Here is a 16,826-nt window from a genome sequence, read left to right as displayed (position 1 = left end):
TAATAGAGAAGAACAAATACTCATATGTACCTTATTGGAAACTATACTATCCAATAATGTCTTCATGTTCAATAACGAATTGTTTCTGCAGAAATGGGGTGTTGTGATGGGCACCCCATGTGCTAATACATATGCAAACCTGTTAGTATACTACTGGGAGAAGACATATTTGTTCAACAGTGCATTCTATCCACATGTACTTCTGTACAGACGTTTTGTAGACGATATACTACTATTCTGGGATGGTAGTATAAATATGTTAAATGCCTTTATAAGTTATTTAGAGTCAACCACGGAGTTTTTAAGATTTACCCCGGAATTTTCCTATTCGAAGATAGATTTCTTGGATATAACTATTACTAAAGATCCACAGGGCCATCTATCTACTTCTCTATACAGAAAGACGTGTTGGAAGAATGCACTGCTACATTTCAGTAGTATGCATCCCCGGTTTGTATTTTCAAATATTGTTAAAAGTCAATACATTAGACTTACAAAAATCTGTAAGGACACTTTGGCTCTACAAGAACAGATAGACATTATGGAAAGATTGTTTATTGAAAGAGGGTATAGTAGTACTATGGTCAGTAAGGTTAAAGAATCAGTCTTAGGTATGACTAATGATGATAGAGTTGGATCAAACATGATTGCCATCCGATTTAGAAAGGCTTATAATTGTCCTAGAGTGGCATTTATAACTAGATATACCAACGACAATAAGAGAATAGTAGACATCATAAAATGGAATTGGCATGTGCTTACTGTTGATTCATCTATAATGAGTATTATAGGAGAATCACCTATCTCTAGGTATAGAAATAGTAAAAATCTTAAAAGGATACTATGCATTGAGCACACCTACATGGAACAAGAAAAGATATATAGGAAGCGATTACAATTTGGAACTTTTCCATGTAAAAAGTTCAAGATGAGCGACCTGATAACTAATACGTAGCATTTTATTCATCCCATAATTGATTATGAATTTATTCCTAGGTTCTATGCAACATGTGATGGCATGAATCTTATATATTTAGCGACTTGCACGGTGTTTAGCCTTTTATGTAGGGATGACATTGAGAAGATTTAAAGATAGAATCTATAATCATGTATATGATATCAGAAGAATGAATCAACAGAATGCACTAGCCAAGCATATTGCAACTTATGCAAGTCATTGTTTCAAATTTAGAGTTCTACAGTTAGTAACCAAGAACAAGAGAGGTGGCAATAATATGAATTATTTGGAGTCAGTGGATATTCAAGTTACGAGCACATATATATCCTGGTCTTAATCAATGTATTAGTATTAAACTCATACTTGCAGCCCATAGACATAAATAGATGAATACAAATAATAATGTTTGATTAATGCATACATTATTATGGTTGTATAAGTTTATGTATATTCGTTTATCTATAGATATTTTATAGTGTACAATTTATTTTATTTATTTTTAAGCATTTATATACATTTTTACATAGTATAATTTATAGATAATTTAAAAAGGTGGACTGATATCTATAAATAGTTATTAGTACTAATAGTAGTTTTATTACATTTGATATTCTGTATTTTGATTTAGGTTGGTCCATCTTTTATGTATGTATTCATTCATCTGGGATATATATGAGTTATATATAATCCCCACATGCCATATGTTATACGCTTATTAAATGAGAACTCTATGAGTATTTATTTCTATATTTTATATGTCAAAAGATTTTATTAGAAGCAGTCATATAATGATTAGCTAGACATATATATATATATATATATATATATATATATATATATATATATATATATATATATTTTAGATAGTTTTATTAGCTTTATTTAATAAAGCTGAGACTTGCATTGATGTGATGAAACAGTGATTACTTAATGGGTGTTTAATAATGCTGTAAGGTGTGTTTAATTTCATTTAATTAAGTTAGAGTGGAGTATATATATAGCAGGAAGTTTGAATTGTCTGATGAAATCTGAAGAAGCATGCCTTGGTAGCACGTGAAAGCGCTCATTTGTTATATGGAATAAACTTTGTCATATGTTTTATTTCGTGGTGGTCCTACCCTGTTTTTTCTTCATATTGTGCTTCCTTTTTCTGGAGGTGGACCTTTGGACTGCAGCGGTATCTTCCTATAGAAGCTTAGAAATAATGATTTTGACGTTAGTAGGTGAGGGTAATTGAAAATCTATTGAGGAAACTTGTAACTCAGATTTATACAATATTGCCACACCTCCACCCTTTTTGGTTATACGGTCTACTCTCAAAATATTATAACATATCATTCAATAATATCTGTATGCTGAATTTCAACTCACTGTGGCAAACCTGCATCCTGAGTATCAGAAAAGCTAATATAAAACACTCAATTTTATAGTGATAACTCTGTCTTCAGTAATTAAGCATTATGTAGTTAAGAACTAGACCCTCATGGAGGTGATGTCATACGAGGTTGGTGCTTTAATTGCAGATATAGTTCAAAGTCCATTAGTTGGTCAAATTTACTCAGCATCTCAGGAAAATCTGCAACTTACAGCATATTTTGTGAACATTCTGCATACCCTATGACATCTATACCACGTTGGTAAGACTGTTAATATTTGTCAGTAATAAACACCTGCTCAACATACTGTGATACTGCATTACGGATTGTCTAAGCAACATGGAAACTCAGACATGTTTATGTCAGGAACGTCCTACATTATTACTGCACTTAGCAACATGCCTCTCAAACTCTCAGTACAAGAAATGTGAACAAAGCCAGATATAATGGTGGGACAAAGGCACAAAAATAGTGACAGATTTTAAATGTCGCTCTTGTAAACTTAGAAAGTTGTTAAAATAATAGGTTTTGCATTATTACTTTTTTCTGAAGGATATGAAGTCTGAAACTCAAATGTCTGTCCTTCTTCTCAAATGTCTGTCATTATTTAATATTATTTAGTGACTTCAATCTTCAATGATTTTCCAGAAAACCACACATTTTATGAGGAACGGACCAAAAATGTTGTGTCTTTTGGCTTTTCACGGTTAGGGGTCACCACAGCGGAACTTCAGTCCGCTAATGATTGGCAGTAGATTTTTACGTGCCGAGTTGCCAGCCCTGACACACAACCTTCAACGAAGGTATGCCCATTCATGCATGTCTCCACACAGATGACGCTCTAGCTGAGAATCGAACAGGACAACGTCTTACTGTGAGGCAACAACGCTACTGCAGCACCACCACTGCAGTAAATAGGAACGGACCAAAAATATGAGGCAAAAATCTTGACAGTTGACAAGTATCCTTGACAAATTCAATAAACGTTTTTTAGATAGGTAGGAAGGTAGTTATTAGCCTTGCAGTGCAGTGGTGGACCACTGAACAGCCTAGCCCAAATTTCCAGTTGTCCCAAAGGAGTGTCTGGTTAAATGACTTGCTCAAGGTCACACAGAAGACAAATAAGGGCTGAAGGAATCAATCCATGCACCACAGGAACTACAACTCTCTGTTCCAACTGCCAGACTATTTTTTTTTAATAAAGAATGCACTGAAGTCTGTGGATTGTGTTATTAACGTACATCTGGGACTGAAAGTATGTTACCTGCTGTATCACCAAAACAAAACTTCACTGAAAACCCATTATGATTGTAAGCCATGTTTCTTATGTAACCGGTTAAAATATGCAAGTCTTATTACCCAAGCTGGAAAAGATGTATGTCTTTTCACAGTAACATTCCATTGCAAATTATTTTAACTATTTTATATATAGTATTTCCACATTAAACAACTGAATTCTAAAACAGAGTTAAATGGGGTCACTGACCTGGTGTGTCTGAAGAGTTGGTCAGAGGAGCTGATGCTTCTGCTAAGGCTGCTAATGTAGCCAACACGGAAGTTGATGAGTTCCCAAACTGTACCGTTGATATACAAGTGTCTTCTAGAAAGAGTGAGAGAGAAAAGAATCAATGTAGCAATTCTGGAAAATGAAAGTAATGCTAAATAGGAAAAGGCCTACTTTAAAAAAAAAAAAAAAAAAAAAGATAGCAGGTACTCAACGTAAAAGACAGATATACAAATTTCAAATTCTGCAGGCATACTGAGAGATTGGATTATGACACCCATCTAACACTCCAGAAACACTCCAATTAATGGCTAAGTATACCTTCTACAGTGGCAAAACATTCCAAGATACTCACTACTGTTCGGGGCAGACTATGAAGAGTCTTAAAATGTTTCATTTTTGCAACAAATATTTTGAGCTGTGAAAGGCAAAATCCTTATGCAAACTGCACTTTGTTTTTTACAGTTTTGTATCTGGAAGCATTGACTTTATATAGTCAAAGCTGCTACCCACTTACACAACAGGTGGTACTTTTCATATTTAGACAGACAAAAGACAGCAATCACACAAGCAGCTTCAAACACAAACTCACGCTAATAGGAGCAGCATATGCATGCCTTTCGAGCAATGTGCGTTCCAAACACTGACTTATTTTACTGATGGACTCTTACTTTATGTGGCAATTTAAACAGATAATAACTGCCTTTCTTATCCTTTTTTTTTTTTTGCCGAGTTATTTCTGTATGCTCTTTAACACCACTGAATTAAGCTAATGTGTACCCCAACTTAATTCTCAGTTACTGTTCTCAGTTCTAACCAAACTGCAAATAAATAATAAATAAATAAATTTGTGTCTGCTTTTGTGTTAGTATCAGCTAACAGGAATAATTAAGATGGCTTAATATATGCCCTGCAAGCTGAAAAACCACCAGTGTCCATCACTGCTCAGCTTTGCAGTAACAAGTCCGGAACCTGGCCTACAAGATGACAGAGAAGGTGGCCTTTCAAATCCACTTCTGAAGCCAGTCATTAAAGGTCAACTCCAATAATCAAATATACACATTGCCAACACGTGTAGATATCCCACTTGTTTTTAAAGTAGAGGGGCCAGCATATGACATTCCCCTTACACAGTCCAATCTTTTTTTGTTCCTAGATCATTTTTCTGCTCTATGCCTGCTGGCTATCAAGCCACTGCCACTGCCCATTTGTTAGCCATCACTAAGGCAACAACAATCTGCTTTTATTATGGCTTTTAGCCTGCTCCTGGTGGCTGACATGGCTACCCATATCACCTCAACAGAGTCTTACACCACACCCCACCAGATATATAAGTGCTGCTTTCATACATTCTTCATAAGGGATGCTGCCATCCGCTTGGGATCTCCAAGACTATATCCCATCATCGTACAGCCACCGCTTGTGTTACAGCAAATTAGCCAAACAGAATCCTCCAACTCCCTTCCCAAAGGATGGGCAAACAGGCATAATCTTTTGCTTCCTTCCCTGTCAAGCTCTTCCAAACTCCTGAGCCAATAATTAAACTCAGGTTGTTTAGACTGTAGTCATGATTTGTTATTCCTCTGTGCCACAAAGCTTGGCCGCATGATCAGTCCTTGACCCTTTACACCCCTTGTTCTCGTGAAGCATTACCGAAGGTAAATACTGCATGTCAGCTAAATAAAAGGTCTTTGATAAAATCCAGTGACTATTTCTGTTTTTTACTACAACCTTTAAATAATACTAAACTAAAAGAAACACTTCCTAATGAGTACATTTATTCCACAATATAAAAGTTGTGCTAAAGTCGTTGAGATCAAGAAGAGGCAAACTCAACTAAACAACTTAACCACAAAAACAATAAAACCATTATTCAGTTTTATGATGCTTGAAATACATGTAAACCATTTTCATATAAATCAAAAGCTCTATAACCATTTCATAGCTACCCATGAATGCCACCATCTGGTAAGGAAATTAAAATGTTTGGCTTGCTCTGATTTCTATCAGTCAAAAAAGTGGTTCTTAGTAGCCCTCACATATCAATTGATAGAATGACCAAGAATGAGAAAACTCTACTGCTGTTAAGCAACTGATTGTTGATAATAATTCTAGAGCACAAAAACTTCTAGCAGAACTCAGGCAACAAAAAGTGGAAAGGGCAGTCACTACGCTTAGAGAGCCTATAACATGGAAGATAACAAGAGACCCTGTAGAAGTATTAAAAGTATTTGAGAAATTTTATGAAAATTTATATAAAGCAGAGAAATATGGGAATCAAGAAACGGTACCAATGGAAATGTTTATGGAAGAATTAAATATGCCAAAGTTAGAGGTAGATGAGGCTCAATTTCTAACAGTTAGGATAGGAGGGGATGAGATAAAAATAGCTATATATAACTAATCTACAGGAAAGTCCCCAGGACTACATGGTATTCCTGTAGAAGTTTGGAAGTTAGGAGGGAATGATAAAGATCTGGAAGGTTTTGTTTAACACTACTTTAAGAGAAGGAGAAATACCAGCATCCTGGAAGGAGGAGGTTAACGGTAATACCTAAAGAGGGTAAAGATCCATCAGATCCAACTTCATACAAGCCCATTTCAATAAAAAAAAACATGATTATAAAGTGTGTTTGTCTATAATAGCTAAAAGAATAGCAAAAGTGATACCAAAATTGATAGATATGGATCAGTGTGATTTTGTGGTGGAGGCAAACATCTGACAATATTAACAGAGCATTAATGATCCAGAGGGAAGCAGAATGTAAGAAAGTACCACTTTTATTGGTGGGTCCTGATGCACAGAAAGCATTTCACAGAGTAGACTGGGACTTCATGAGGAGGGCAATAGAAGCATTTGAATTCCCTGATACAATTATAAGGTTGATTAGAAGAATATATGACCAATCAGAGGCATGAATTAAAGTGGGTGGGGTCCCTTCCGATAATTTCTGCTTGAGTAGAGGAACCAGGCAGGGCTGCCTGTTTTCCCCTTTGTTGTTTGCAATATATTTAGAACCACTGGCAAAGAAAATAAGGGACCCAGAAATTCAAGGATATAATTGGTATGGTAGTCAGGAAAAGCTGGCTCTATTTCCAGATGATATTATTTTATACATGACAAAACCATAAAGGGACATTACAGTGCTGTGGAACATTTTAAGACAGTTTCATATCTTCTCGGGATACAAAATTAATGAAGCTAAAACAAAGGCAATAGCAGTAAATTATGTACCCACACACGAATTGGACCACAAATATCCATATTTATGGGGACATGATAAAATTAAGTACTTAGGTGTATGGATTAGAAATTACTCTGTGGTGGCTGCTAAGGATATGTGGGAAGAGTCTAAAGAGAAGATAATAAAAAACTGAGAAACTGGAAGTTTTGTTATATGGATACTAAGATACAAGCCATTAAAATGTTTTTAGTTTCTTTAGTCTTGTACACAGTTCAGGAATACTTTTATCAACCAGAGGAGAAGTTGTGGATAACAATTAAAAAAGAGATGAAGGATTTTATCTGGGAAGGGAAGACAGCAAGTGTCAAGTGGGATAAGATGATGTTACCAATATAACAAGGTGGACTAGGATTATCTAATTTGGGGGAGTATTTTAGAACAGCTTATACATAGCACAAGCAGAAAACTATAATTCAGAGTGGAAAGGAATGATGCTGACACAGGCAGGAAGCTCAAAAAACAAGGAGAGATTGGGATTTTGGATGCCGACTCTTAAGGAGAACAACCAAATTCATACAGAATATTATATTTATAAAATAGCAGGCAGTATTCTAAGAACCAAACTAGCATGAGAATGAAGAAAAGAGATTTTGCTGATAGGGTTGATTGTGGGCAGGGATACAGATAATAGGCAAGAAGGGTCTGGCATTTATTGTAGAAAACTGGCAAAGGAACCAAGGTATTGGGAGCAAATAACTAGAAAGGGAAAGGTAATAAAATGGAAAGAGGCCAATAATTTATTTGGACTGCAGATTACAGATTGCCTTCCCTATCAAAGATTGCTATCAGAGTATAGGCAAAGAGAAAGAAATAGGGGGCTCCTAAATGAAAGACCAGCACCGGTAGTGTTTTTAATAGAAGCTAGAACAGAAGCTGCCATTAAAAAAGGAACAATTAGTAAAGCATATAAAATAATGCATGATAATTATAAGAATCAATCAGAGCAGCTTAGAAAGCATTGAGAAGAGAGACTGGATAAGCAATTCACAAAGAGACAATGGGGGATATATGTATATCTCCCAAATATGGAACAAAGTCTAGAAGATTTAGGATCTTTGCCTGGAAGTGTTTACATAGGTATTTTTATACCCCCAAGTAGACTCCAAAGAATTTCTCCTCAGGTGGATAGCAAACGCTGGAGGTGTGATGGGCAAGAAAGACATAGCTGGGAACATGTCTTTTGGAAGTGTGATGAGATGGCAGATTTTTTGGAGTCCCTGAAGACCGCTCTGTCAAAGATGCTGGGTGAGCAGATTGGACTGACTAGGGAGATGATTTTTTTGAGTTATGTACGGAATGGAATTGCCTAGACATAAGTAAAGCCTTGCTAAGTCTAATTATGGTGGCTGTCAAAAAAGCAATTACTAGGAAATGTAAATCGAAGTCTAGACCAACTTTACTAGAAGCAGTAAATATAGTAACCAATTGGAATTACGCAAACTACATAGGAAAAAATGGGAATTGTGGGAACAATATATGCAGCGCAGGAACGAGGTTTAACAAGCAGGATCTGAATGAGCTATATAATGCTTAACTGACACTGACTGGATGGTTTTAAGTAATGTATGTTTACAACTACAGTTGTTTCAATGGAGTCTGTGATGTAAATTGTAACTAAAGTGATATCATTTTGTTTTTCATCTATATAAATGTACGATTGCCTTTATCATATGTGTAAATTTAATAAAAATGTTGGGGGAAAAAAGAATAAGCAAACTCTTTCAGATAAGCAGCCCTAAGACTACATCTCCCTCACACAAAGTGCTCTCACAAGCAACTTGTGTTTCTTTTTCAGTGAAAGATTATAATGTATTCTTTAATGTAAAAGGAAGGGCAAAAAACTTCTCTTGTTACTGTGAATTTAACATAAATAAATAATAGCTTAAAATTGTCTGGTACACAGGAGACAATATGTGAGTCCACATGGAGGTAGAACAATACTGAATAAATGGTGAAGACTGTCCCAGAAAATAAATACAGTCAACAGCTACGTCATTCTTTGTCCTTCAGTCCTAATTCCTGGCACAGTACTAACCTTAACTAGCCCATATAGGGGACTTGGAGATTATTTATGAAAGATAATGCAAATCTTCTTGATGAAAAAGTAAGACATCTAGCATGAATAGAAGTATGCAATATGCTCCACTTTACTATGGTACTGATGTGGAAAACTGACATAATGCAATTCTCAGCATCAGTTTAAGGAAGTTATTAAGAACAGAGCCTTCAGACACATTAATAAAAGGAAAATATTGATGTATAAGGTACTAAAAATAAATGCCAAGTATGACAAAAACAAATCTTGCAGGACAGAATTGTATGTGGCCATCTCACCAGCTGTATTGGACAAGGGATAAATAGAGGATGGGAGAGGCATGGAAGAGAGACCTCGTGTATACAGGTGAATGCTTCATGTTACCTTAGAGTGGACAACTGTGTTTCATGCAGAGTTGGAGAATTACATCTCAAGTCAGTTTTGTTATATCAGAAAAGTTGCCAAATAGGAGTGGCCATAAGATAGAGCATTGAAAGAGTCTGCTGGAGACTGGTGAAGATAAAAGTCCTCCTATTCTTTCCTGATGTGTAGGACCATGTTTGCAGTTGTGGATCCATGTTATTACGGTTTCATATGCTTTCACTTCTCTGAGTTTATGAATGATTCTGTGTTATAGGCTGTAGCATCAAATGTTTTAGTAATACTGAGGTAAGCTACATGGATGGATAAACCTTTCCTTTGGATGAAAGCTGCACTCTCAAAGAAATTTAAGAGATTAAGCATGTAAGGTCTATCTAACAAAACTGTACTCGGTTAGCTCATGTAGAAAGAGGCTTACTGTGTCTGCATGAAAAAGTTTTATAATGATTTCCTATCTTTCCTTGCAAAATATGTTATTGAGACTTATCAGCCTGTAGTTACTGGGCTCTGAAGAATGGCTGCTTCTCTGGATTGCACTGCAACTGCATTCTTTCACATATAAGACACACAGACAGATTTAATGCTGTATTAGATGTGCATAACAGGGTAGAGAAAGTTGTGAAGAAATGGATAATGACAGGAATTAGGGAACTGAGTAGTGGAGTACTGAAGGGGGTCAGTCCTGTGTCTAGTTGTGTTCAATTTCTTGGTCTCTGACATAATTGATAAAACAGAAAATAGGATCCTTTTGTTTGCTGATAACACAAACCTAGGTGCAGCAATGGGGGCTAGAAAAAAGCCTAGGGAAGGGTTTAGAAAAGCTGAACAAGAGAGTAAAAATGTGACAACTGAGGTTCATCGCAAATATATGTGAAAGTTAGTGCAGTTAGGTCATGTAAACTGATAGCAACAGAGTGTAAAAGGTCTAGGAATACTGACCACACCTACAGTGGACCACAGGGAGCAGTGTGAGAGGGCAGTGGGAGAAGCAAAAAATGCGTGAGTGCAATGTCAGGGGAAAAGACTATAGAAGCAGAAATAAACAGCCATTCTCAGATAAACAGAGTGCTATGCAGTTTTGAAGACCATATAAAGTAAGGACATTAGATTACTGGAATAAGTCCAAATGAAATACATCAAAACATCTGTGTGAAGGAGGGGAAGGAACATAACCTGAATGTAGAGGACGGCTCTTCACATTTGAAACCAGAAGACATGGGGTGAGAAACTGGTGCATAAAATCATGTCTGGAAACAAAGAAGGGGTCATTCTGAACAGGAAGGACAGAGGGGCAGGAAGCAGGGGTAATGACATCAGACCATAAGGAACAACTACATCCTGCATTTTTCATTATGGTCCTGGAAAAAAATCTCCCTTGCTCTCCTGACCAGCTAGAGCTGCAAAAGGCAAAGGAGTCCTCCTTAAACAACTTGAATACGGGCTCTTTTATCATAGCCACAGCCTCTAAAAAAAACTCATCCACTCTACAATCCATTGAAAACAAAATCTGCTGATTTATTTCCAATCCCCCATACCCCAGAACACCAGTGCATCACCTTCTCCATTGACAAATGGCTACCAGTCTCCTACAGAGTCGAGCTATTCCTAAGGTCTCTTCTTTTCTAAGTACTTCATCCAGGTGCCTTCCCACCTCTTGCAGCTAAACTCCATAATAAAATCACCCCTACAACCTATAAAACATCTCCCAGTTAACTCTGTCACTAGAGACACACCAAACAAACTGCACCATACAGTCCATTCCTTCTCCATTCTTGCACCCAAACTCTAGCCATCTCTTCATCCTCACTTACAAGAACTCTGCAGTTTCCCCACATTCAGAGCTCAACTCAAAAGACACCTCCATCAAAAATCTGACTGAAAGTGCTTTTCCACTGGACACATAACCAAACTACCTCCTCACCAGCATCACTTCTGCTTTGACCCTATGTTCTCACCTGCTGCTTCCCTCTCATATTTACTTCTAAAATTAATTGACATTTTTCTACTTTCTTAATAATATTTACATATTGTATCAATTATCAATGGGATTATCTCCCTTCTGTGATTGTGAATTTGTTCTTTTTTTTTTTTTTTTTTTTTTTGTGAATTTCTTCACCCAGCTGTTTCTGCAAATGGTCTACTATGATCAGTGTACTACCTCAGTAGACTAACTAAATAAAAATAAAGAACTTTTTAACTCATAGGGCTGTAAACCCAATGCATGGAGTGCTGGAATGACTGGTGAAGAGAAAATTGGTGCAGGTATTCAAGAGAGCATGGGACGAGTAGAAAAGTATACAGGGGAAGGGAGGGAGGTAGGATGTTAAAAGCAAATAAAAGGGCAGGTTAGACAGGCTCGCTGTCTACTTCAGCCAGCAAACAAGTGTAATATAATATATGCATATTCACAAACAGAAAGTGTAATTTTTATAAAATTTGCTGTCATCAAAATATGGGCGTTAGGAACTAATTAAAGTCTCTTTCTCTGTCTAATGTTATGCTAACTATGTCATACAAATGTAAATGCATCATCATACTTCAAGAAGGACAGACATAGGGCATCACCACTAGCAGCACATCATACCTGACAAGTCTGTAAGGTGGTAGGAATTCAGAAAAAAATATCTTTCAGAACTTTCTTTCCAAATCCAGTCCTGCTCCTGGATTGAATATTCATTTTTATAGTACACAGTGAAATTGTAAACTACATATGATTCCAAGTATTCAAAAATGCCTAGAGTGAAAGCACTCCTCAAATCTGCAGCAGAACTCCTAGTTATAGTTGCAAAGTGGCTTCTAACAACTGTTACAGATTTTCATATTTATCCCACCAGAAGAAAAGTATAGTTGTGTAATTAAACTTGCCATAACAGCAGATGTTTGAAGGATCACTGCTGCAGTAGCCTTAGCTATATGGGGAGATTACCTTAGCTTACTATACTTGGTAGGTGAAAGGAGAAGGGTCTTAGCAAAGCCTGATCTGGACCTAGAGAAGAATCAAGCATGTAATGCCTTATAAACATATGTGCAGAGGACACAGTTGCTGCTTCTAGACTACTTCTAGAATCAAATATTTTCCAAAAAGCAATAGATGAAGCCTAGGCTCTGGTAGAGTAGGCCTTAGTCCCGTCTGGAATAGTTTTGTTATGGTGAGTATAACAAAAGCTAATAATAAGACAAACATTTGGAAATTGTCTGTCTTGGCAGAGACTGTTTGTTCTACTTACCTTCACAAGAAATGAACAATTGATCAGGAAATTAGATGTAGCTCTGTCAAGATAGTAAGTGAGTTGTCTGTGGACATCCAAGGTATGAAGTATATCTTCTCCCTGACTTCTAGGTTCAGGAACGAAAAAAAGAAGTTACATACTTACCATAATGTTCCATCTTTGTTGTCTATTTTCATTTATCATTGACATATGGGTTCTGTTTCGACTTTTTCATTTATCATTGACATATGGGCTCTGTTTCGACTGTGACAAAGTGGGATACTGCCAGCACAGTTATCTGGAATTTTGTAAATAATATGTCATTTGTGAATACCAACATGATTTATATAACAAAGCTTGTGTTACAATTGTATTAGAACTGCATGTTGTGTATATCTAACTGGTCTGTACAGATGTGTTAAAAAGGTTATAAAGTGCTTGTGTTTAAAATGTAACCAGAGTGCGCCCTGCAGGAAGAGAACATAAATGTACATGCACTATTGTAACTGTTTAAATGTATACATTTTAACAGGGGAGACTGGAATACTGGAGGTTAACTTAACAACTGAAATTAAATTACTTTATGGCTATGCAATAAAATATTGTTTCTTTCAGTTTTCAATGCAGCTAGAGACACAATGTCTATACTAGGGAGGTTTCTGAATTGTCTTTAGGGTGAAATACTTACTAGTCTTGAAATGTGGAAGAATGTAATTGTTTTATGATTTCCAGCATCTGCCAAAGATCTGAGGTCTGCTTGTTTTCACAGGTAGATGCTAAATACTGCCATCTCCCAGCAGTGGGGGTTTCATCTGGTAACTAGAGTCAGATGACAAGAAATGTCATTCTGCAAGCTATCCCAGCAGTAATATTTCAGATATTAATTTGAGAAGCCTCTTAGCGAGACAGATCATTCTCTATTCTGTCTTGGACCTGTCAACAAGAAGACCCATTCACCACACATCCGCCTTGCTCTATTAATAATTCAATTAGATACAGTCAGGAATCTAGTGAAGCTTAGTTTATACATTTTTTTTATTTATTTGAGACTGTCCTTCGGTGTTGTTTTAAAAATTTCCTGTGATTTTGAATTCTGATGTTCCTGTGAATATATATTTAGTATTGTCTTATTCTTTTATTATTACTAAATATATTTAAACCTTTCATTGTGGCTGATTTGTGTAGAGATATTTAAGTTTGGGAGTACTTGCATATTTATTTTGGTGACACTGTGTGGGCCACTCCTAATAGCCATGCTCGTGGTCAAACTACCACTTGTATGTTAACATTAATATTACACAGTAAGATTAGACACCCTTGGAAGGGCCTCAAAGTAGCTGATAAGGAATGACTGGTGGCAGTATAAACTACCTTATAGTCTGGGCAGAAGGGGGCATATCTAGTAAACCTGTGCCAGTCTTTCCCAGGTGTGTGTGTATGTGTAAATTAAACATGAAAGAGTGAGTGTGTCAGCTACTTGGGCAGGGACACAAAGCACTGGTTGGACAGAGAGGGTGCTGGAGGTCATGGCTTGGTCAGCTGAGATCTCATCGATATAGCTGTGCCAGTAGGGAGTCTTACTGGGGATCCTGAGGAAGAGTGAGAATCCATCCCTGGACTGACTGTGGTCTCTGTCTGCTCTTAAGGGAAACTGCACTTGATGCAAGGAGCTGCATCTTGAAATACTGTGTGTGTGTGTGTGTGTGTGTGTACCTGCCATCCTCCCAGTGAATGTCCCCCACAGATGCCAGTGGAGAGGATTAAGGCTCCTTGATTACTGGTCCAGTGGAGGGTCATCATACCGACACCAGAACCAACACTGCCATTGCTACAGCTTGTGCAAGCCAAATCATCTCTACCCACAATCCCTCTCTCTCAGTTACCTCAGATCGAGTTTGCAGATTAGAAATAAAAGGTATAGACTAGGAAGCCTTAATGGAGACCATATCTGCTATGCCCTAAAGATTACAATAAGCTGAGAATACGGAGTTCATTCCAACAAAATGTCTTCAAAGGCCAGGGAATGGAGGGAGGGGACTCAAAGATAAATGAAAATGGACATCACAGATGGAACATTATGCTAAGTACATAACATTTTTAACCAATGTTGTCAATTTTCATTTTATTCTTGCCATATTGGGCAGAGTTCCCAGCTACCTTAGATCCAGGGAGGATTCACAGAAGGATATTTCTGGGCACCATTGAACTACAAGATGCTCTTCCCCTATGGAACAAATCCAAATTGTAGTAAGTAATAAAGGTATGAGAAGAAGCCCAAGTCGCTGCTGCACATATATCATCCATAGAAGCTCTTGATTAGAAAACTGCTGAATTGGCTACAGACCTTGTAGAATGTGTCACTTTTTATTATAGATGAAGGATATACAGTCCTTGAGCCATCTGGCTAAGATCCCTTTGCTAACTGGTTTACCAAACCTTGCACTGAAAAAGGAAACAAATAACTGGTCAGATTTTCTTATGTCTTTTGTTCTGTGAAGATAAAAGTGTAATTGTCTGTGAACATTCAACAAATGTAAACAGTATTCACCTGTGTTAGAAAAATTGGGAAAAAATACTCGTAAATTAATAGTCTGATTGATATATAGTCTGATTAATAGTCTGACACTACCTTTAGCAGAAATGTGGGTTTGTCCATAAGGAAACTTTGTCTTTATGAAAAATCAGATAAGGTGGTCTACATGATAAGGCTTGGAGTTCTGAAATCCTTCTAGCAGAGGTTATTGCCACCAAAAATAATGTTTTCCATGACAAATACTTCAGATCACAGTCTGCAGATGGTTCAAAGGGAGAATGCACGATGGATCGTAACATTGGGTTACGATCCCAAGGGGGAGTAGGATCTTTAAAAGGAGGTTTCAACAACAGTGTTCCTTTTAAAAATGATTTACAAAGTCTATGAGAAGCCAAGAAACACCCTTTCAAACCATTATGGAAATTTGAAATTGCTGCAAGTTGTATTCTGATTATAGATTGGGAAGCTTCTGCATTATAAAGAGAGGCTAAGAAATTTGAAACATTTTCAATAGATGTGGAATAGGCATTACTATTCCTGTTATGAGACCAAATGTTAAATTTCTTCCATTTACTAGTATATAGTTTCCGGGTGGAAGGTTTATGAGAAGCTAAGACAATTTGGCGTACTGGGGAAGAAAGGTTAACTTCCTGGCATTTAATGGAACTGGAGGAACCATGCTGTCAGCTTGAGGTTCAGAATGTCTGGATGAACTAGTCTTTCTGGATGTGACAGAAGGTCTAGAGCCAGGTCCAGAGTCGAAGGTCAATGAATCAGATGAGGCCAAAGAAAGGGAAAACATATTTGTCGAGGCCAATAAGGTTGAATGAAGATTACTTTGCTCTTCAGCCTGAGTGCTTTCTGTAAGAAATTTGGAATTAGAGGTATCGGTGGAAAGGTATATAGTAGTCTAGGGTGCCAAGTGTGGAGAACAGTGTCTCTTGGTGACTTCTCCAGAGGGGGAATCAGGGCAAAGTAGTTACTGCACTTGTTTAGGGGAGGGGTGAACAGGTCGCAGCAAGGGTGGCCCCACTGATGGAAAATCCTTTCCATCACTTTTGGATTGAGAGACCACTCATGAGGCTGGAGACTACATCTGCTCAGCTCATACCTCTCAACTGTCCAGATTTTCACAGAATGTCCAAATTTTTGTCTGTTATTTTTGATATGTTCCTTATAAAATTTGTGGTTTTCTGGAAAATTATTGAGAACTGAAATCACTAAATAATATCAAACATTTGAATTTCAGACTCCATATCCTTCAGAAGATGCATGCCAATACAAAACCTATTATTTTATCAACTTTTTAAGTTAACAAGAGCAATATTTAAAATCTGTCCCTATTTTTGGGCCTTTGTCCCCACAATAATTTTTGCCTTTGTCCAGATTTCTTGAACTAAGATATTCAGAGGTATGGCACAGTGTGTCTGCTATCACACTGAAACTCCCCAGAATGTTGGAAGACATCACCCACTGCCAAACTCTGAGTGCTTCTCGACAAAAGGGATAAGATTTGGTTCCTCCCTGTTTGTTGAGGTACCAAACTACTGAAAAAAATTGCCTGTTTGAATTGCAATTGTTCCCA

General features: G+C 37.0%; 1 protein-coding gene across 3 annotated transcripts in view; it reads right to left on the bottom strand.

The window, feature by feature from the left end:
* Positions 1–16,826, bottom strand: part of GABPB1 (GA binding protein transcription factor subunit beta 1) — a 2,781,617-nt gene that overhangs the window by 1,327,644 nt on the left and 1,437,147 nt on the right. For all 3 annotated transcript variants that reach the window (XM_044077209.1, XM_044077208.1, XM_044077210.1), the window contains exon 6: positions 3,821–3,934. In XM_044077209.1, the coding sequence (XP_043933144.1) occupies positions 3,821–3,934 (114 nt within the window). The remainder of the gene's footprint in view (positions 1–3,820; positions 3,935–16,826) is intronic.

The sequence above is a fragment of the Protopterus annectens genome, chromosome 7.part0 (genome assembly GCF_019279795.1).
Source record: "Protopterus annectens isolate FY-2018-M chromosome 7.part0, PAN1.0, whole genome shotgun sequence".
Lineage (NCBI taxonomy): Eukaryota > Metazoa > Chordata > Ceratodontiformes > Protopteridae > Protopterus > Protopterus annectens.
This window is presented reverse-complemented; position numbering and strand designations above follow the sequence as displayed.